The sequence below is a fragment of the Carcharhinus amblyrhynchos genome, chromosome 15 (genome assembly GCF_965287045.1).
Source record: "Carcharhinus amblyrhynchos chromosome 15, sCarAmb.v2.hapA, whole genome shotgun sequence".
In the NCBI taxonomy this organism is placed as follows: domain Eukaryota; kingdom Metazoa; phylum Chordata; class Chondrichthyes; order Carcharhiniformes; family Carcharhinidae; genus Carcharhinus; species Carcharhinus amblyrhynchos.
Window position 1 is genome coordinate 16738219 of NC_137338.1, and position 23995 is coordinate 16762213.

General features: G+C 41.1%; 1 protein-coding gene across 1 annotated transcript in view; it reads left to right on the top strand.

Moving 5' to 3' along the window:
- Nucleotides 1–23995, top strand: part of LOC145353515 (uncharacterized) — a 117644-nt gene that overhangs the window by 43634 nt on the left and 50015 nt on the right. The window contains exons 12-17 of the mRNA XM_080204324.1: nucleotides 700–854; nucleotides 3718–3846; nucleotides 15158–15263; nucleotides 16708–16843; nucleotides 22011–22079; nucleotides 23272–23376. Of these exons, the coding sequence (XP_080060450.1) occupies nucleotides 700–854; nucleotides 3718–3846; nucleotides 15158–15263; nucleotides 16708–16843; nucleotides 22011–22079; nucleotides 23272–23376 (700 nt within the window). The remainder of the gene's footprint in view (nucleotides 1–699; nucleotides 855–3717; nucleotides 3847–15157; nucleotides 15264–16707; nucleotides 16844–22010; nucleotides 22080–23271; nucleotides 23377–23995) is intronic.

Genomic DNA, 23995 nt, shown 5'->3' on the forward strand with positions numbered 1-23995 from the left:
CCACATCCACCGGCTCTCCTCTATCCACCACACTAGACACATCCTCATAGATCTCCAATAAATTCGTCAGACACGACTTCCCCTTAACGAAATTGTGCTGCGTCTGCTCTATCAAATAATTCTCCTCAAGATGCCTCGCTATTTTCTCCTTGATCACGGATTCTAACATTTTACCTACAACAGACATTAAACTAACCGGCCTATAATTCCCTGCCTTTTGCCTGCCACCCTTCTTAAACAACGGCGTAACATTAGCCGTTTTCCAATCTTCCGGCACTTCCCCGGAATCCAGCGAGGTTTGGAAAATAATCACCAAGGCATCCACTATCACCTCCGCCATTTCTTTCAGAACCCTTGGATGCATTCCATCCAGTCCTGGGGACTGTGATAGCACTACTTTAGTTTCTTCTCACGCAGGCAGGAAATGTCCATGTGTGTGCCCTTCTTAACATGGTATGCTGTGAGAGTGGTACGGAAAGTGCCTGTTGGCACACCAAACATCCTCAGGTGGATGTTTAGCTTCTGTTGTGCCATCTCCAACAATGTTATAGAGCTTTTGTGATATTGGTTTTTGAAGTATTATGCATTAGCCAGGCACTTTAAATTTCTTCAATTTTGCAGTATCACTAATCTCACGTTGATGAATAGGAAGCAGAAGATATGTTCTGTTTATTATTTATCCTGAGTTTATTTTCTTAGGTCATGTAGTGGTGTTGTGGGTGTTGTTGATGTGCCCAGTGTAATGATGGAACCTACTCATAATAAACAAGATTTTGCAGATGCCAAGGAATACCACAGCTTGCTTCGCGTTATGGGTCAGTTCCTGCTTCAGTATTGGAAGGATCTTGGCATTGGTAAGAAAACTGATTTATTCCACCTATACAAGCTCCTACCAGGTCTAATCTGTCTACATTATTGTGTTTGCCTCTTCTAGCTGATGTAAATCTGACATGTTTGGAGGCAGCTTCTGTTTTAAATGGGCAGCTGACTAGTTGAATCACAGATATAGGGCTGGGGGTGAGGATCCAGTGTTCCACAACCAGGATAGAGAGGCTCTTCATCTTTACAAAAATTCAGGCTTACAAACATCTTTTAAGTCACTATGATTGGATGACTTAATAGAGTCTTGTGTTCTTTGCCACCCAAGAAATGCAATACAGAATTCTTCTTTGCTTTTACATGTGCTTTAAATGCATACCATATATGGATGTTCTGATGCTTAAAATGTGCTGAACATTGGTCAGACCCCATCATTCAGATTTGGGCACCAGACTTCAGGAAAGATGTATTGAATTTGGGGATACAGCATTCATTGATGTCATGAAGACAAGTTGCGTAAACTTGGTTTGTATTCACTTAAGTTTAAAATTTTGAAGGGTGATGTAATTGAGGTATTTAAAATTAATTTGGAAGTCACTATTTCATATAAATAATAGAATCATCAAATCTCTACAGAGCAGGAGGAGGCCATTCAGCCCATCGGGTCTGAACCAACCACAATCTCACCCAGGCCCTATCTCTGTAACCCCATGCATTTACCCCGCTAATTCCCCTGGCACTAAGGATCAATTTAGCATAGCCAATGTGCCTAACATACACATCTTTGTTGTGGAATACCGAACAAGAAGATATAATTGGCAGCCAACCCACCATATTTAAATAGATAATCAAGGGTCAATTAGGCTTCCTGGCAAGTCTGTAAACCCTGATAATACACTGCCCACGCCATAAAACAACTGGCAGGAGTGGGCAGCCCAGTTTTTTAATTAATCTGTTCAAATGGCAGGAAGAAAGGAAGTTGCAGTTCTTTCTTTGGGGCCTGCCATTTGCCGATTGATAACGGGTTCAGAAATGTTGTGGGGGTGGGGCAATGTCTATGGGGGTCAGGGGGGAGGCATTATCCAGCCTAGGAGGGATATCGCAGGGGAGCGTTATTCTATAATTTCTTTCTGTGCATGTGCAGTAGGAGGTGCTGATTGGAGCTGCAGGATTTTGGGTGCATTAAGCCCCGCCCACAGGCTTGTGCAGCATGATTTGGGCTCGCTGATGTTTCTTCAGGCAGAGTGCGTATGGGGGTGCTGGAGAATGGGTCTAAAAGTCAGATCTGAAACGCTCCCAGTTTCAAGTCCGCCCAGCACTTAGAATCAAAATGTTAAAATAGGGCCCATTGGCTGTACTTTTCTTCCTTGGTTAAAATGGTCCTGCCTGAGATTCGGACAGTCTATTTATTTAGTATCATAAGTAGGCTTACATTAACACTGCAATGAAGTTACTGTGAAAATCCCTAGTTGCCACACTCCGGCACACTGAGGGATAATTTAGCATGGTCAGTTCACCTAATCAGCATGTCTTTCAGACTGGGAGGAAACCAGGGCACCTGGAGGAAACCCACACAGACATGGGGAGAATGTGCAGAGTCCACACAGACAATGACCCAAGGCTGGAATTGAACTGAGGTCTCTGGCACTGTGAGGCAGCAGTGCTAGCCACCGTGCCACCCTTTTGGTTCCTTGTTGAGAATTATATATAGAACTACATGGACTTCAACGTGGATAAATGTGTAGTAGTCCATTTTGGCAGGTCCAATAGGATCAAGGGTAGGACTCTTAGCAGTGTAGAAGATCAGAAGGACCTTGGGATCCGGGTCCATTGGACTCTTAAATCGGCCTCGCAGGTGAAGGATGTGGTCAAGAAGGCGTATGGTGTACTAGCGTTCATTAATCAAGGGATTGAGTTTAGGAGTCGGGAGATAATGCTGCTGCTTTATAAGACCCTTTTCAGATCCCACTTGGAGTACTGTGCGTAGTTCTGGTCACCTCACTACAGGAAGGATGTGGAAGCTATTGAAAGGGTGCAGAGGAGATTTACAAGGATGTTGCCTGGATTGGGTGGCATGCCTTATGAGGATAGGTTGAGGGAGCTAGGTCTTTTCTCCCTGGAGAGACGAAGGATGAGAGGCGACCTGATAGAGGTTTATAAGATGTTGAGAGGTATAGATGGGGTGGATTCTCGGAGACTAGTTCCTAGGGCTGAAATGGTCGCTACGAGAAGACATAGGTTTAAGGTGCTGGGGAGTAGGTACAGAGGAGATGTCAGGGGTAAGTTTTTCACTCAGATGGTGGTGAGTGAGTGGAATTGGCTGCCGCTGATGGTGGTGGAGGCGAACTCGTTGGGATCTTTTAAGAGACTTCTGGATGAGTACGTGGGATTTAATGCGATTGAGGGTTATAGATAGGCCTGGTAGGTAGGGAAATGATCGGTGCAACTTGTAGGCCGAAGGGCCTGTTTATGCTGTAGTGTTCTGTGTTCTATGTTTTGCCAATAAGTTGAAAAAGTACATAACTCATACAACAATTGAAACAATATAATTTTTGTTTGTACAGCTGAATATGTTCTGTTTAGATGGTGGACAGACTTTGGGGAGTCAGGAGTGGGGATTGTAGGCGGCCAGTGATGGTAATGCTGTTGTATGCGATGGGGAAATGGTTGGATTCTCTTTTGATGAAAACGGCCATTGCCCATCACAGTGTGGGGTCATAGTTCCCATTGATCATACTGAGCAACATGGATTATATTGCCATACATTTGCTTTATAAATTGCCATGGTTTGGTGTTAAATTATAGCATATTTTTATTGTTTATTTATTCATAAATCACATGTATTTGCTTATTTTAGCTTAGAATGGTAATATCATTCTGACATGTTTGTGTTTTCAGCCCAAATGGGAGTTGTGAAATTCTGGAATGAGTTTGGATACTCATCATCAAACTGGAATTTGCCACCTTCAAATGCACTCCAGTTTAAGAGACGACGTGCCATTGAGATTCAAGTTATAGTACAGTGTGGCAAGTACCACTTATTTGCATTAAAAAAAAGAAGCAGGAACAGACCTTCAAGCCTGCTCCTTTATTCCTTGTGATCGTTGCTGAGCATCAAATTCGGTATTCTGATCCCCTCTTTCCCCCCAATGTTAAGATATTGGAGGTATTGTGGGCCTTAAATGGCGAGAAATCTTCAGGTCCGGATCAATTTGCCCAAGGCTGCTGTGGGAGGCAAGGGAGGAGATTGCAGGGGCTCTGACCCAAATTTTCAATTCCTTTCTGGTCACAGGGAAGATGCCAGATGACTGGAGGTCACCTAAGGTGGTTCCACTGTTTAAGAAGCTTCATAGAGATAAACTAGGGAACTACAGATCAGTGAATCTCACGACCGTGGTAGGGAAACTATTGGAAAAAGCTTTAAAGGAGAAACACCTATCTCCACTTGGAGAGACAAAGCTTGATCAGGGATAGTCAGCATAGCTTCATCAGAGGAAGATCATGCCTAACAAATTTGATTTTAGTTTTTTGGGGAGTTGATCAGATGTGTTGACGTGGGTAGTGCAGTTGGTGCAGTTTAGATGGATTTCAGCAAAGCCTTTGACAAGGTCCCAGATGGAAGACTTGTAAAGAAGGTAAATTTACATGGGACATAAATTTGATAAAGTGGATTCAAAATTGGCTCAGTTATAGGAGACAGAGATTGATGACAGAAGGCAGCTTTAGTGACTTGGAAGCCAGTGTCCAGTGGCAGACCACAGGGATCTGCGTTGGGCCCCCTTTTATTTGGGTGGTTAACAGTAAGGTGGAGTGTCTTGGGCTACAAGAATATATAGATGGAATGGCCAAAAGGGCAGATAAGTGGCAGATGGAATTTAAACCTAAAAAGTGTGAGGTGATACACTTTGGAAGAAGTAATTTGACAAGAAACTATTCAATGGATGGTAAGATACTAGAAAGCTGCGTGGAACAAAGGGACCTTGGTGTGTTTGTCCGCAGATCTCTGAAAGTGGAAGTGCATGTTAGTAGGGTGGTGAAAAAGGCATATAGGACACTTGCCTTTATCAACTGAAGCATAGATTAGAAAAGCAGGGCGTACTGTGTGTACTTCTGGTTGCCACACTATAGGAAGGGTATGATTACGAGGAGATTCACCAGGATTCAACCTGGGATGGAACATTTAAGAAGAGAGGTTGGATAAGCTTGGGTTGTTTTCATTGGAACAGAGAAGACTGAGGGGGCAGCCTGATCGAGGTGTACAATATTATGAGGAACATAGATAGAGATAAGGAGCAGCTGTTCCCCTTAGTTGAAGGGTCAGTCACAAGGAGATATAGATTCAGGGTGAGGGGCAGGAGGTTTACGCAGAATGTGAGGAAAAGTCTTCGTATCCAGAGGGTGGTAATGGTCTGGAATGCACTGCCTGGGAGGGTGGTAAAGGATTGCCTCATGGTGGAGGCTACCTCGCTAAATATTTTTAAGACGCGGGTTGATGAGTTTTTGATAAGAGAGGGGATTAAGGGTTATGGGGACAGGGCGGGAATGTGGAACTGAGCCAAGACAGATCAGCCATGATCTTATTGAATGGCGGGGCAGGCTCGAAGGGCTAGTTGGCCTACTCCTGCTCCTATTTCTTATGTTCTTATGACCACTTAGCACATCATAATATTCAGGGCTATGGGCAAGTGTTGGCAGACGGGACTAGGTGGAAGTTCAGATGTTTCTAATGTGCTGGTGTAGACTCTGTGGGCCAAAGAGCCTCTTCTGTGCTGTATAATTCTATATCCCTTAATCCGTCTAGACCTGTGAGCTATAGTTAATTCCTTCTTGAAATCACACAACATTTTGGCCTCAGCTACTTTCTGTGGTAGTGAATTCCACAGTCAACATTCTCCTGGGTGAAGAAATTTCTCCTCATCTCAGTCCTAAAAATCCAACACTGGCTTATCCGTGACCAGGACCTCAGACATGCCACCCACTTACTGTTTTCAACCCATCCACGCCAGACCGTGGTCTGGATGACCACCGACCAGCAAAGCCAAACCACAGCCCAACAATGACCTGGAACACCTGACCATGCAGACCTGCCTACCTACTCAGGGACCACAAGCAAGGCAACGAATCATCCATCCACACACTGACCAGAGCGAAGAACCACATTGGACACAACTATACCCTTAACAACATAAACTACTCTCATCATCTCCCAGGCTCAAAAAGAAGCAGACATTCAAGGAACCGTGGAAAACATGCAGGCCTGCAGGTGACAGTGGAACAACATGGTTCCAAGGCCCTCCTCCCCAGCTTACTGCTTGCAAATGTCCAAGTCTGGAAAACAAACTAGACGAACTTAAAGCCAGACTCATTTTCCAAAGAGAACTGAGCAACTGCTTTGTGCTTTGTTTCATGGAGATGTAGCTCAGTCTTGCTTCACAGGACTGTGCCCTACAACCAGAGGGCTTCTCAATCCATTGAATGGACTGTACAGTGGTCTCAGGCAAGGCTAGGGTAGGTGGGGTCTGCTTGCTAATCAACATTTTGTGATGCCTAGACTTAGCAACACAGCTGAGTTCCTGTTTCCCAGACCAAGAATGTTATGCTAAACGCTGTCCCTGCTACCTTCCGCAGGAGTTCACCTACGTTAGCCTGATGGCAGTTTACATCTCACCCCATGCGAATGTGAAGATCACACTGAACGAAACATACACCACTACGAATAGCCTTGAGATGAAACATCCCGAGGCCTTGTTCATTGTGGCTGGGAACTTCAACCAGGCAAAGCTCAAGAGTGTACTACCAAGTTACCATCAACACGTCTCCTGTTCCACCAGAGGCCCAAACATCCTAGGCCACTGCTACACAAATATCAAACATGTCTACCGCTCTATTGCCCACCCACACTTTGGCAAATCAGACCACAAGGTTGTGCTCCTGCTCCCAGCTTACAAGCAAAAACTGAGTGGGAGAATCCATCAAAGAAAGTCATGCAGTGTTGGTCTGAGGAATTAGATGATTGCCTACGGAACTGCTTAGAGTCAGCAGACTAGTCAGTATTTAAAAACTCTGTGACTAGCCTGAACAAGTACGCCACTTCAGTAACTGACTTCGTTAGTAAATGTGTAGAAGACTATGTGCCAAAGAAGCAAATCACTGGGGTCTTTTAAAAGACTTCTGGATGAGTATATGGGATTTAATGGGATTGGGAGTTACAGATAGTTCTATGGCTTGGTGGGTATGGATGTGATCGGCGCAACTTGTGGGCTGAAGGGCCTGTTTGGGCTGTAGTGTTCTATGTTCTATGTGTTTCGCAAACAGAAACCATGGATGAACAGGGATATCCACTGTTCGTTGAAGTCTAGGTCTGGGGCATTCAATCAGGTGACCCTGACCTATGCAAGAAAACCAGATACGATCTGAAGAGATCCATCAAAGACGCCAAAAGACAGTACTGAACCAAGCTAGAGTCCCAGGCTAGCCACACAGGATCCTTGCTGACTATGGAAAGGTCTGCAAGACCTAACAGGCTACAAGATGAAGGCATGTAAAATCACTGGCTCCAACGCACCCCTCAATACTTCTGATGGCGGTTTTGAGAGATCAGCGAGAGCACGCCCTCCATCCAGGAAGCCTCAGATGAATATGTATCTGATATCACATTGCAAATGTCAGAGCAGCTTCTCAAAGATCAACCCATAGAAAGCGACTGGCCCAGATGGGGTACCCGCATGAGCACTCAGATCCTGTGCCGATCAGCTGGCGGGGGTATTCACAGACTCTTCAACCTCTCTTCAACCAATCTGAGATCCCTATCTGCTTCAAGAAGATGACCATCATCCCAGTATCAAAGAAAAGCCAAACAGTGTGCCTTAATGACTATCATCAGGTTACTCTGGCATTCATCATTATGAAGTGCTTCAAAAGATTAGTCATGGCATGAATCAGTTGCAACCCCCTGGACTGCCTGGATCCAGTCCGCAACAGGCCATGGGACAGATGCCATCTCCCTGGCCCTGCACTCAGCCCTGGAACACCTAAATAACAAAGATACCTATGTCAGATTCCTATTTATTGACTACAGCTCAGCCTTCAACACCATTATTCCTGCGAACTTCATCTCCTGGACCTCAGCTCCTCCTTCTGTGAGTATCCTGAACTTCCTAACCCACAGACCACAATCAGTAAGGATAGGCAACAACACCTCCTCCACGATCATCTGCAGCACCGGTGCTCCACAAGGCTGTGTTCTCAGCCCCTATATATTCTCCTTTATACACCTATGACTATGTGGCCAAATTCCCCTCCAATTCAATTTTCAAGTTTGGTGATGACACCACCATAGTGGGTCGGATCTCAAACAAAGATGAGGCAGAGAACAGTAATGAGATAGACAATCTGATGAACTGGTGTGGGGACGACAGTCTCTCCCTCAATGTCATCAAAATGAAGGAGATTGTCATCAACTTCAGGAAGCGTGGTGGAGAACATGCCCCTGTCTACATCAAAGGGGATGAAGTAAAAATAATTGAGAGCTTCAAGTTTTAGGTATCCAGATCACCAACAACCTGTCTTGGTACCCCAATGTCGACACTATAGTTAAGAAAGCCTACCAACGCCTCTACTTTCACAGAAGACTAAGAAAATTTGGCATGTCAACTATGACTCTCTCCAACTTTTACAGATGCACCATAGAAAACATACTTTATGGTTCTAGTACAGCTTGTTTTGACTCCTCTGCCTAAGAAGCAAGGAACTATAAAATGTCATGAATGTAGCCCAATCCATCACACAAATCAGCCTCCCACCCATTGACTTTGTCTACACTTCCCACTGCCTCAGCAAAGCAGCCAACATAATTAAGGATCCCATGCACTCCAGACATTGTCTCTTCTATCTTCTTCTGTTGGGAAAAAGGTACAAAAGTCTGAGGTCGCATACCAACTGACTCAAAAACAATTTCTTCCCTGCTGCCATCAGACTCTTGAATGGAACTACCTTGCAGTTGATCTTTCTCTACACCCTAGCTATGACTGTAACACTATATTCTGCACTTACTTGTTTCCTTTGCTATGTACAGTATGCCTTGTCTATATAGCGTGTAAAAAACAATACTTTTCACTGTATACTAATACACATGATGATAATAATAAATCAAATCAGTTCAAATCAAATGGTTCATCCTTATCTTCAAACTATAACCCTAGTTCTGGACTCCCTCACAATTGGAAGCATTATTTCTGAATCTACCCTGTCAAATCCTGTTAGAATTTTATAAGTTTCTAAGCTCCCCTCTCATTCTTCTAAACTCCAATGGAAATAATCCTAACTGACTTAGTGAATTTTCATATGACAGTCCTGCCATCCCAGGAATCAGCCTGGTAATCGTTTACTGCACTCTCTATAGCAAGAACATCCTTCCTCAGATAAGGACATCGAAACTGCACACAATACTACACATATGGCCTCACCAACACCTTTATGTAATTACAGTAAAACATACCTATTCGAAAACTCAAATTATCTCACTATGAAGGTCCTGCTTATTGCCTGAAGTACTTGCGTGCTTATTTTCAGCAATTGTTGCACGAGGACATGGTCTCGCTAAGTATCCACCTCTCTCAACTTATATCCATTCAAATAATAATCTACCTTCCTATTTTGCTACTTCATATTTATCCACATTGTACTGTATCTGCCATGCATATGCCCACTCACTCAGCCTGTTCAAATCGCACTGAAACATCTGTGCATCTTCCCCACAGCTCACCCACTCAACTTCATATCAGCAGCAAATTTGGCCATAATACACTTGGTTCCCTTGTCCAAATCATTAAAGTACAATGTGAACAGTTGGAATCCTAGCACAGACACGTGATTCCCCACTAATCACTGCCTGCCAATTGGGAAAAAGACCCATTTATTCCAACTCTTTGCTTCCTGTCTGTCAAGCAACTTTCTATTCATCTCAAGACACCCGCAACCCCATGCGCTTTAACTTTACATAGTAATCTGCTACATGAGACCTTCTGAAAGTCTAAATAAACTACAGCCACTGGTTCTTCCGGGTCAATTCTACTAGCTACATCTTCAAAAAGTTCCAATGAATTTGTCAAGCATGATTTCCCTTTTGTAAATCCGTGCTGACTTTGTCTGATTAAACCACTGTTTTCCAAATGCTATGGTATGAAATCCTTGGTCATGGACTCTAATAACCTCCCTATTATCGATGTAGGCTCATGGTCTATAGTTTCCTGTTTCTTCTTCTCCTCCTCCTCCTCCTCTCCCCCGCCCCCTCCTCCCACCTTTTTGGAAGAACAGGCTTACATTAGCTACCCTTCAATCTGTAAGAACCACTCCAGAGTCCAAAGAACTTTGGAAAATGACCACCAATGGATCTACTTCCTTAAGTATTCTTTGGATGAAGATTATCAGATCCTGGGGATTTATCCACCTTCAGTCCCATTAATTTCCCCAGAAGCATTTCTCTAATAATACTGATTTTCTTCAGCTCCTCACTAAAACTTATGTTTCTCAGAATTTCTGATACATCTGTAAAAACAGTAGCAAAGTACAAATTTAGTTCCTCAGCCATTTCTTTAACGTGTAGGATTATGGGAATAGGGCAGGTTGGGTAGGATGCTCTGTTGGAGAATCGCTGCAGACTCGATGGGCCAATTGGCCCCCTTCTGCACTGTAGGGATTCTATAATAGAACATAACATAATGCATTTCATGGAATCATGAGGGGGCTGGATAGAGAAAATGCAATGGAATGGCACTTTTTTATTTTTCATTTCTTTGTCTCCCTCCATTGCATCCCCTTGCTCAGTTTCCCATTTCCTTGACACTCTAGTTTAAATCCTCCTCCACAGTAGTGGCAAATATCCCTGCAAGGATATTGATCCTAGTCCTGTTAAAGTACAACCAATTCAGCTTGTACAGATCCCATCTTCTCCAGAATCAGTCTCAATGCCTCAGGAATCTACATCCCTCTGTCCTATCTCCCCAACCACATGTTCATCTAGTCTATTTTCTTGTTCCTGATCTTGGTAATACATGGCACTGGGAGTAATCCTAAGATTACTATCTTTGAGGCCTTGACTTTTCATGACTTGCTAGCTCCCTATATTATACTTGCAGGACCTTATCTTCCTTTACTGTATCATTGGTATTGATATGGACCACAACATCTGGCTGTTCACTTTCCCTGTTCAGCTGCTCAGTTACATCTTTGACCCTGGCATCAGGGAGGCAATATACTATCCCATCTGCCCCCACAGTCATCTCACCCAGCAGTATCCAAACCTTCTTATAATTTAATCACTAAAATAAAGATCATTTTCACATAATTACCTAGTTTTGTGTCATCAGCAAATTTGGAACTATTACATTTGGTCCCCACATCCAAATCATTCATATAGATTGTGAATAGCTGTGGTCCCAGCGCTGATCCTTGCTGTACCCCACTGGTGACAGCCTGCCTTCCTGAAAATTACCCATTTATTCTGTTTTTTGTCTGTTAACTAATTCTTAATCTATAACAGTATATTACTCCCGAGCACATGTGCTCTAATTTTGTCTACTAATCTTGTATGCAGGGCCTTATTGAAAGCCTTCTGAAAATTCAACGACACCACATCCACTTGTTCTCCTTTATCTATGCTACAAGTAACATCCTCAAAAATTTCCAGCAGGTTTGCCAAACATGAATTTCCGTTCATCAATCCATGTTGACTTTGCCCAATTATATTTCTCAACATCCAGTATCACATCCTTCACAATAGATTCTAACCTTTTCCCCACTACTGATGTCAAACCACTATTGATGTCAAACGCTTGAGATATTGGGGCTCTTTTGCAGCCAAAGAGGTGGAACAGATTTAGGATGGTTGAGCAGTTTCTGTGCCAGGCCGCTAGGATAACTCAGCTGAAGACTGCCACAGAGCGTAAAGAGGAAAATGCACTGTAGAATAGACCAAAATTCAAAGCTTTCAGAAACTGATGACAGCAAACTGGTCAAAATCACAGATAAGATTGCACAATAGTCGAAGATATTCAATAAAATTCTTAAATACAAAACAAATATATACCCTAAAGGCACAAGAGTTCTACTTGTCATAAGTGTTGTATTGGCCATAATCTTTCAATCTTCCATCAACTCAGGAGGTGCCATAGGACTGGAGAATTGCACACATTATGCCTTGTTCAGAAATGATTGTAAGGATAAGCCCAGCAATTACAGACCAGTCCGTTTAACTTCAGTGGTGGGAAAGCTTCTAGAAACAACTATTAGGGACAGAACTGACATGCACATGGAAAATGTGGGTTGATTCAGAATAGCCAGTACAGATATCTAACGGAAAGTTGTATTTAATTAACCCACTGGAGATTTTTGAAGAGGTACTAGATTGATCACCATAATGCTGTTGATTTGTTGTAAATGGACTTTCAAAAAGCATTTACAGTGCCACACAACAGATTTGTGAGAAAGGTTATAGCTCATGGAATGAAAGGAACTGTAGTAATTGGCTGACCAGTAGGAAACAAAGTAATAATCAGTGGAAATTTTACAAGCTGGAGGAAGAACCGTAGAATCCCTGCAGTGCAGAAAGAGGCTGTTCAGTCCATCGAGCTTGCACTGAGTCTTCGAAAGAGCATTCCGCCCTTGTCGTGAAGTTCCCAAGGGCTCGGTATTAGGACCCTTGTTCTTCCTGATATAAATGATCAAAGTATTGGTGCATAGGAGACAGTTTCAAGTTTACAGATGACACGAAACTTGGAAGCATTGTAAACTGTGAGGAAAACAATGTTAAACTACAAATGGACATAGCCAAGTTGGTGGAGTGGGCAGATGCGGCAGTGTGAGATGATGCATTTTGGCAGGAAGAACATGGATAGCCAATATAACATGAGGGGTAAAATTTTTAACGGGGTGCAGAAGCAGAGGGATGTGGGTGTATATGTGCATAGAGCATTGAAGGTAGCAGAACAGGTGGGAAGAACAGTTAATAAAGCATACAGAGTACAAGAATAAGGAAATTATGCTGCACTTAGACAAAACACTAGTTAACCTCAGCTGGAGTATTCAATACACACTACTGAAAGGATGTGAATGCATTGGAGAGAACGCAGAAGAGATTTATAATAATGATAGTAGGTATAGATGTGATCGGCGCAACTTGTGGGCCGAAGGGCCTGTTTGTGCTGTAGTGTTCTATGTTCTATGATTCCAGGGATGTGAAACTTCAGTTACTGAGACAGATTGGAGAGTTAGGATTGTTCTCCTTGGAGAGACGAAAGTTAAGAGGAGCTTTAATAGAGATGCTCAAAATCATGAAGAGGCCAGACAGAATAGATAGGGAGAAACTCTTCCCACTTGTAAAAGGATCGTGAATTAGAGGGCACAGATTTAAAATAATATGCAAAAGAAGTAAATGTGACGTGATATTTAAAAGGGCATTAGATGATTATTAAAATTTTACTGCTTTGTCCATCTGGAATTGGGGTGGGCGAGGTTCACAGAATGTAATTCTCCTTTGGCCTCAGGCAGGATTTTACGAGACCAAGTGAGGTCGTAAAATCACGCCCAGAGGGTACATTTGAAGATTCGGTGCAGACACGATGGGCTGAATGGCCACATTTCCACAAGCCCCTTAGTTCCCTTGTACCTCAGGCAGATTTTCTGCATGCTCTTTCATAAAGACAGACACAAAATATACTTTTAGTTTTTCCGCCATTTCCCTATTCTCCATTATAAATTATCCTGTCTCTGCCTGAAAATGGACCAAGCTAATCTTTCAGTTTTCACTAAGTATGCTTTTAGAGTCCGCCTTTATGTTTCTCTGATATAATTTGAAAAATTAAGCAGTGACCCATTTTTAAGTTCATATTCTTTTCTCCCTTTATCAGTTCCTTGGTCATTGTTTGCTGGAGTTTAAACTGCTCTGAATCCTTGGGTTTACCACTTTTTTGGCAACCGTATAAGCCACTTCCTTTAATTTAATGCATCCTTTAATTTCTTTTGTTAGCCACAGTAGATTTACCTTTCTGGTGCTTTTTTGTATCTTAAAAGGAAAAGTATATTTGTTGTAGACCATGTTATATTTTTAAAAATACGAGCCATTGCCTGTCTGCCCTCAAATAGTTTAATGTATTTTCCAAATCCACCATAACCAATTTGCCCTTCATACCTTCATCATTTCCTTGGTTCAAATTTAAGACACTAGTTTCAAAATAGGCGATATCACTTTCAAACTTAAGGTAAAATGCTGCCATATTGTGGTCACTATTTCATATAGCTTCTTAATAAAGGTTATTAACTAGCTCTTTCTCATGACATAATATTAAATCTAAAATTGCCTGATCCCAGTTTGTCAACGTGCTGCTTCAGAAACCCATCTTATATACACATCCTCCACAGCATTAGTGATAACTACGTTTACCCAGGCCTTATGTAAGTTGAAGTTGCCTATTATTAATGCATTATTCATGTTACATACAGGTCTAATTTTCTGATTTATACCGTGCACAATTTGTTGGCTTATAAACAACTCCCACCAATGTTTGCTGCTTCTTCGCTCCCCTCACACTAATTCTATATCTTGATCCTTTGATCTAAGATCCTCTTTCACCCATATACTGATCTTTTCTGTTATTAAGAGCACTACCCCATCTTCTTTTCTGTTTTGCCGATCCTTCCTGAAAGACTTATATCTTGCAATGTTCAGCACCCAGTTTCGATCACTTTGTGAACGCACTGCTGTAAACCACATGCATTTAGACTTATTTGTGCCTCCATCTACCTTCTTGCGTAAGCTACGTGCATTTAGATAGAGTGCCCTTAACTTGGTCTTCTTAACATTATTGAAATATTCTGATCCTAATTTGATGCCTGCCGTTCTTTTGCCTAACTTCCAATTTTACTACTATTTTACTCTCTGTTGCCAATTTTGCTCTCCTCCAATCAGAGCTCCACCTGTTGACCCTTGCTTGGTCACCAGGAGGCCACCTCCAGGAAGCTACACTGTTTTCCACATTCATGTGGGTAACCCTTTTCACCTTCCATCCTGTCTCCAGGGATGAGAAAATGCCAGAGAACCAGCATACCAGCTGGCTGTACAGAATTTTCCACCCACCTGCCTTCATGCTCACCCTTACCAGGACTTAAATATTCAGCCCAGGAGTTTGCACATACCTATGCAAATCAGAGGTTTTGATTTGCACAACCCATAATATTTGGACCATTAAAATGGTTGTTAATAGTTAATATGGACTTGCTATTTTCAAAAAAAATCTATTACTTTTATAGCAGTGAATATGTATTTTCTTTTTATTTTTACCAGACCTCTGTCTATGTTGGCGAAATCTACCATCCTACTTGGATATAAATGACAGAGTAGTATCTGATATCTGGGTCTGCTCCATGAACAAAAATCCACAGCAGAATAGGTAAGTTGAGAGCATTTTGATAGAAGATTAAGGTACTTTGTTATTAAAGGTCCATTTAGGACTGTGAAATATTTATAAAATACCTATGAATGTTACCCAAGTCAAACAATATTAGCATTTTATGATGACTGAGATGTATTTATTGCCTGAATTAATGTGACTTACTGTTTGACAGACTGCTATCTCACACATCAAATTTTAATAATAGTACATTATAATTAAGTTTGAAAGAGTCAGGTTTCCTGTAATTCTCCTTTTTTGATCTATTTTGGCACATATTTACAAAAAAAATTTTTCTCTAGCCAAATATCACTGCATGACTCGAAACTAGAAGGTATGTAAAAATAACTAAGATTGACTTCCAGCTCTTTTACTCTGGGTACAGAGGATGACTTCATGCCTGCTTGGTCTGTGGTTGACTTTAGAGAGGTAAATATCAGAGTTGTGGTTTGGCCTATGTGATATTGCTAAATGATAACCAGGTAGTTGTGCTCAAGTCACAAAGTGCTTAAAGTTCACTGAACGGAATTATATTACTTGACCAATGAAGTTAATATCAACACAAAATACCATAGAAAATTTACTGGTAACTTCTTCCCAATGACTTGTATGTAAATTTTGATAGCTAAGAAAGTTATAAGTAATCATTTTTCTCTTTGCAGTCTTAAAAATACACATTGCTTATGGAACCTTACAAGAATGATTCTGTGAATTTGGTTCAAAAGAGTTCTAAAGGATTTAGAAAATGTACAGATCAGAAAATGTATTTTAACGCTTGTGGGACAATTAAACTGAGGGCTTCTTTATGTGCTGCTTGTTTCTTATCTATTTTGCTGCCTCTCGGCATCATGATCCAAAAACATAAGTTTCATGTAGAAGTGGATGGGTTTTGAGTTTTTGAAAATCTCTCTCATTGAATTTGGCCCCCAGCACAAATTTACACTCTTTAGCCACCAGCACCTTCCATCTCCCTGGCCGCTGTCTGAGAATGAATCAGATCATTTGCAACCTTGGTGTCATATTTGATCCTAAAATTAGCTATCAATCATGTATCTGTTCCACATCTAACTTCACTTGTCTCAGCCCTACCTCACCTCATCTGCTGTGAAACCCTCATCCGTGCTTTTCATGTCTCAGCGTGCTCTCAGCAGGCTCCCCATCTTTCATCTTCTATAAACTTGAGCTCATCCAAGACTGTTGAGCTTCCTAACTCGCACTAAGTTTTATTCAATCAGTACCACTGAGTTCACATTTTGCTGACCTATGTTGGCTGGCAGGATAGAGAAATTTCGCAACAAATGCATCCACGTGCTAACTTTTTCACACTAATATAAAAGTCAGTGATTGCTTGAAATGTGTTTAAACTATATTTTTCACATTGAATTTGCTTGGCTAGAACAGAGTAAACTATAAAATGTGTTGGCCCATTGTTGATTTTCTTCAGCTGTGATCTACCAGAGCATCTACCCTACATTCCTTTAGGAACTCCAATAAGGGGATCAGTATCTGATGAGAGGCAAGAACTACTGGAAAAATCAGTCCGACGACATTGGGAAAAAGCAGCTGCCTTACAATTTCAGGCAAGTATTTTGACTAAAACATTTTAGCAATTTTTCTTCTGTCAATCTTTTAAGCAGAAAAGCTAAAACTATTTTTCTTCCTTGTTTTGTGCCGTTGACAATTTCTATTTCTTTTTAAGACTAAGTAGCAGAAAATGATAGAAATTTAACACAAAACACTATTGGCAGTATCTGAAATAAACAATAATATAGCGATCATGTCTGTATAGAATACAAGATATCATCAAGGACTATATTTTCTTCTATATAAAGCACAACAGGATCTTTAATTAAAAACAAAATACTATGAATGCTGGAAATCTGAACTAAAAACAGAAAATACTGGATAAACTCAGCAAGTCTGGCAGCACCTGTGGAGAGAAACAGAATTAACGTTTCAAGTCGAAATGACCCGTCTAAAATGGGTTCTATAAGTGAATGGCAGTGAGCCCTCTGACAGATTTTCCACCTCCACCAGCAGATCTGGGGGCAAATTGCAGCATTCCCACTACCGCCAAGAGGCTGCTGGTAAAAGCATCCTTCAGCTTTTCCCAAGCAGCTCACAGCCATTTAACCAGGACTCCAGGAATTTGATACAGCGACTGTGAAGGAACAGTAATATATTTCTGAATTAGGATGGCAAGTGACTTGGAGGCGAACCGGCAGGTTGCGGTGTTCCAATGTATCTGCTGCCCTTGTCTGTTTAAATAGTAGAGGGTAAGGGTTTAGAAGATGTTTTTGAAGGAGCTTTGGTAAGTGAGTTGATGTTGTACATGTTGTACACACTGCTGCAGCTGGTAATGGAGAGAGTGAATGTTTAAGGTGGTTGATGGCGTGCCAATCAAGAGAGTTGCTTTATCCGGAATAGTGTCAAGCTTCTTCAGTGTTTGTTGGAGCTGTACTCATCCAGATAAGTGAAGAGTATTGCATTGCATTCCTGACTTGTACCTTGCAGATGGTGGACAGGCTTTGAGGAATCAGAAAATGAGTTACATATTACAGAACTACCAGTCTCTGACCAGGTCTTTTAACAGTTACAAGACTTATATAGCTGCTCCAGTTAAGGTTCTGGACAATGGTAACCCTGGAATTTTGATGGTAGGGAATTTAGAAATGGTAATGCCATTGAATGTAAAGGAGAGATGGTTAAATTCTCTCTTGTTGGAAATAGTCATTTTCTGATACTTCTGTGACGTGAACGTTATTTACAGCATGTCAACCCAGCCTACATGTTTTCCTGATATCTCTGCCTGAGGGCAAAGACTGCTTCAGTATCAAGGAGTTGTGAATGATAGTAAACACTCTGCAATCATCAGCAAATATCCCCACCTCTGACCTCATCAGAAGATAGGTCACTGATGAAGCAATTGAAAATGGTTGGTTCTAGGATACTATCCTGTGTTAACACTACACTGAGGAACTCCTGCAGTAATGTCCTCAGGCTGAGATGACTAGCTTCCAAAAACTGCAAAGTATAACTAGCCAATGGAGGCTTTCCACCTGATTTCCACTGATTTCAGTTTTGCTTCCTTTATACAATAGTTGGTCTCTTGCCTTAATGACAAGCACAATCACTTTCATCTTACTCGTGGAATTCAGCATTTCTCCATGTTTGGATATAATTCTTCTGAAGCCAAGTGGTCCTGGTGGAACACAAACTGTGCATCAGTGAGCAGGTTACTGCTGTGTAAGTGCCATTTGGTAACACTACACTTTCCATCAATTTGAGAGTTGATTACTCAGTCGGTAATTGGATGGGTTGGATTTCTCCTGCTTTTTATGAACCGGATATACCTGGGCAATTTCTCCATAATCAGAAAAATGCCTGTTTTGCTGCACTAGAAAACCTTGGTTATGGACATGGCTAGTTCTGGAGCACACTCCTTCAGGGATGTTCACATCCATTGCCTATGCAGCATCCAGTGCTTTTAGATTTTTTTTCATCATGTGGAGTCTGAAGATTGTCAATTGTGATACCGGGGATCTCTTGAGGAGGCTTAGGTGGATCATCATTGATGAAGTGGAATTGATCAAGAGCTTCAAGTTTCTAGGTGTCTAGATCACTAACAATCTATCCTGGTTTACAGATGCAACATAGAAAACATCTTTTTCGGATGCTGTAGCCACAAAAAACTACAAAGGGTTGTGAACATAGCCCAGTCCATCAATCAAACCAGTCTCTCATCCATTGACCTCTTCTACACTTCCACTGCCTTGGGAAAGCAACCAGCATAATCAAGAACACCACGCATCCTGGACATATTCTCTTTCATCTTCTTCCGTTGGAGAAAAGATACAATAGTCTGAAATAGTCTGACTCAATAGCCTCTTCCCTGCTGCCATCAGACTTTTGACTGAATCTACCATATATGAAGTTGCTCTTTCTCATCAAAAATCACCTGCCCTTTGGTGTCTGTATTAAATAGCATCTGGATCGAAAACTATTTAATCTCAATCACCTCTGTGCCAAAACTATATTGACTACCACAGACATACATAATCACGGTGTGTGGCTGACTGCAGTCTCATTACCACTCTGCACCAGATCTGCAAGCCACTCTTGATCTCTTCAACTCTGCATGAAAGAAACTTGGCCTGTCTTTGAATGTTGCCAAAACAGAAGTCACACTTTGCCTGCATCTGATCATTCCACACCCACTTATGTTAAAGAAGAAATCCTGGAATATGTTGAGCACTTCCCATATCTTGGCAGCCTGCCTCTCTCAAAACTACTGTTGATGGCAAGCTTAAACACTAGATCGGCTGAGGCTGCTCAGTTTTCTAAAAACTACAGCAGCAGGTTTTAAACAACAAGGATCTCTGCAAATCAACATAAGTCTGGATGTATAAACAGTTGTCGTTAGCAAACTCCTGTGCTGCAGTGAGACCTGCAGCGATACATAAGAGTGCTAGAGAAATTCCATCAGTAATACATCTGCCAAATCCTCTCAATTTGATGGGATGACCATTGAACAAATACAAGGTAAAGTAAACTTGGATAGACTGGACGTTATCCAGATTGTTGAAAAGCAAAATCCTGTTTCCTCAAATCTCAAATGTCCAGTGTTTGAGGGGAGGATAAAGAAACCACAGACATGCTGAAGCTCTGTTTGAAGCACACAGCATTGTCATTAATGACTGGGAGGAGCTTCATGCTAATAGTTCAAAATTGTGACATTTTGAAAGATGTCCATCAAGTTGCATCACACTTTAATTCACAATATCTGAATGATAAGGTAAAAGGTGGCAGAGAAGAAATAGAAAGGAAACAAATCCTGCACTCTGAATCCCACTACCTCTTGGGACATCCTGCCCAAAGGCCCAATGATCTATGGGTTGAGGGTCAGCCTGTTCAGCCACAAAAAAGACCCACTGAAAAACTAGTGATCCTGAGTTGACGCCATCCTTGAATCAAGGGGCAACCAACAACCACGAAACTTCTTCCAAGTGGTGTTCAACATAGCTGTAAAGAGTGGTAGGTGGTAATCAGCAGGAAGTTTCCTTACCCATGTTTGGCCTGAGGCCACGAGACCTCATGTGGTTTACAATCTATGCTGAGGACTCGCAGAACCAGTCTCTTCTGCCTGAATGTACTGTCCGCCATCTCCGATGGGTCTATGGGACAGTAAGAAGTCTCACAACAGCAGGTTAGAGTCCAACCAGTTTATTTGATAGTAATCTTTACAAGCTTTTGGAAACGGTGTTCCTTTGTCAGGTGTGTGGAAGGTTCTGATCAGAGAAGGAACACTGTTTCCGAAAGCTTGTAAGGTAACTATCAAATAAACTGGTTGGACTCTAACCTGATGTTGTGAGACTTCTTACTGTGTTTACCCCAGTCCAATGCTGGCATCTCTACATCTATGGGACAGGACATACTCAAGAATAGTAATGCAGCAGTCTTGGCTATTGTTTGCAAAGTATAATTTGGTGAATATGTCAGGCTGTTGCTTGGCTAGTGTATGGGACAGCTTTCCCACTTATTGCATGCCCCAATGGAGGACTTTGTACGGTTGACTGAGAAGGGAATGCCTTTATTGCTTCCAGTGCATCGTTCAATGCCAGGTGATCCACCTGGTTTCATTCTTATTCACCTTTCCTATGACGATTTGATATAATGGAATCATTGGCTAGACCATTTAGAGGGCAGTTAAATCACCACATTGCTGTGAAATATGAGTCCAGTAGGGATCTGAAGAAAACAGATGACAAAATACTGACAGACTGGATATTTAAAGAATTTAAGTTTCCAAAAAGGCAGGCTGTAATACTCACAGATAAGTAATAGATAAATATATTCACAATTCTACTCTGCTGCCATAACTGACAGAGCAGAAATTATGAATTCCCAGTGAGGGGAAGCCCTAAACCCACCACAACTTCTATGATCAGACTATTCATCTAAAATGTGGGATACCTACACCAGTATGGGGATTTCCTGGACTCTGCTAAAGAGTGGGAGAGGAAGATGTGGAAATGGATTGCTGTGTTCTGGGTGAGCTGACAGGATCACCTGGAGAAATGTAAATTTGATCTCCTTTAAATTTGGGCTGATATTAAAGTATCTCTCACACTAGCTTTGAAAACCTCTTTAGGCTCCACTCCTGTCCCACCATTTCACAAACATCTAACATATAGAAATTAATGGAAATAAATTGACAATTTTACACCTCGGATGAAAGTTGAAAATATCCTCATTCATTTAAAATTCCTTTTTCCATCCATAGCCTGTGCCCATTCTTGTTCTAGACCTCTTTTGCTCACAGCTGTACCCCTTGGAGCTGCATTTCTGACTTAAGGTGCATCTAACCTCCTTTCACTTCACTGTTAGTGGCTGCACTTGAAACTCCCATAACCCTACTCTTGGAATTCTCTCACTATGAGCCTCCATCTCTCACATTCCCACACTGCTTTTAAAACCTTTTAAAATGCATTTTTAAACCAAGCTTTCAGTCACCTTTCTTTATGTTCACATTTATTGTCTGTTCCTTTATTTATTCTATTTTTTCTCTGAACTATAAAGTGCTTTGGAACATTTTCCAAGTTAAAGTTGCCAAGTAAATTAATTTTTTGAATTGATGCTGCATAGCTATTTCCTACAGCTTGCACAAACTAACAGTGAGTGAATGCTTGCGTGTTTTATCATTGCCTTAAGCTTCACAAGATGATTTAAATTCTGTTTGACTTGCAGAAGACATTTCCAATCAAGCCCTTAACATACAAAGTGCCATCTGATTTGAGCAACAAGTCTGTTTCTAAGGTAATTATGAATACTTGCACATCCATCATGCAATATTTGTATATAGTTATAAAAATATCCTGTAAATTCACTTTAATATTGATTTTTTTCCTTCATTCTTTGAAAGCAATTTCTGAAATGTATACAGATGATGTAACTAGTTTATTGATGAAACTTACTGAGATAATTTTCAGAAATTTTAACTAATATGTCACCATATTTCACCAAATGTCATTGCATTTGTTTACATGCACTGTATTTTGAAAGAAAAATAATTTTTGTTAAAGTGTCACCACTATCACTATACGTCCTGCTTGCAAGCTGCAAAGAAAAACAACCTTTAAGAATGTAACTTGAATCCTGCATTGCTTCTTTACATAGGGCATTGCCACATCAGAATCCAATCCAATCCCTTTACCTACATGCACTCGAAAAAGACGAATTCCATCTTTTTCTGCCCAACATAAAAGGTCAAAATCTTCAGAAAAAATTTCCTCATCTTGGACAAAACAATGCAAATCATCAAGAAATGGGAAAACAGGAAGAATCCATGAGAAACCTAGGTTTGCTGCTGTTAACTCGGAAAAACAATCCTACAATTCTCAGCATTCTACTGAAGAAAATATTATGAAAACTTTCACAGTAATGTAACTTTTAAACTTTTATATCTAATCACATTTCAGTGATATAATTTTGAACTTTACCCAACATGTGTACTAACGAAGATGTCTGTTTTCATCTTTGAGACAAATTTAAGATTAAAGTTGGAATCATTGGTATTGCATTAATTTTAAACAGTGAATTTAGATATATCTATATATTATGTAATCAGTGAACAATGTACATTATATTCATTAGTAAAATGTAGTTTGTAGGTAGGGATTGAGGATAACATGATTCGGCTGTTTAAAAATGTAATTTATACTGTGCAGTAGAACCAAGCAAAAAGAACCAAGATATCAGTTCTCAGCTTGGAAAAGTCTGAGAAGTTATGTGATTGAACTATGACTTCTTCAAATTTAGAATTCTTAGCTTTTGCAACACATTTACAGTTCGGAATTGATTTTCATAAAGAGAATAAAAACAGGTGCTATCTCAAATAATGAATAATGAACAGGTTTGGAAATATTCAGGTTGAGGCAGGGTTTTCTGTAATTCTTATTTAAATTGATAATCTGCATTCATTTGGAGTAATTTCAATTGTTATCTCGAGGCTTCCTTGCCTAGAATGAAACTTATTCAGAAGGAACAAGGCATCCCTTGCACCTTTAAAGTTGAAATTCTGCAGAGAGACTTGGCAACGGAGACAACACTGTCAGTGAGTATATTTTTGTAACGTCAATGAAACATCTCGGGAGTCTTTTATCTTAATCTGCTTCTTTCGTTCTCAGCACTGTTCACAGGCTCAGTTGGGCAGATTTGAATTCTTCAAAGATGCTATGAAGTTGCAGCTGGTCCTAGGATAGAGAATTTAATTTTTTGCCCCCTCCCCCATCCTGCCCATCGTATCTGAAGATGGGGAGCATGTTTTTAAAAAAAGTGAGTAGCGAGCCCACTGGTGTTTCTGCTCACCCCTGACCCTCGTAGGGAGATAGTAAGTATCAGTCAGAAAACCCACGCATAGAACTATTAAGGGCCTTAAATGGCAATTAAACATGTGGCAGGGAAGGCAGAAGGAAAGCAGCCCTTCCCTAAAACGGTTACTTATTTTGTGCCTCCCACCTACTCTGCATCCTGGCCAATAAATGCTCCCCTGCTTTTGTTAGGGTCTCCAATCCCTTCCTGATCAAAATGCACAGACTGGTCTTATATACTTATCTAGTATCTATGTTCTTCTTTCCTGGGAATGCCTGTAATACCAGAAGCAAGTAGTGGCCGCTGCTGGGGTTATGGAGCTGCCATCACATCTGATTGGCTGGCAGCTTCAAAGATGGGAC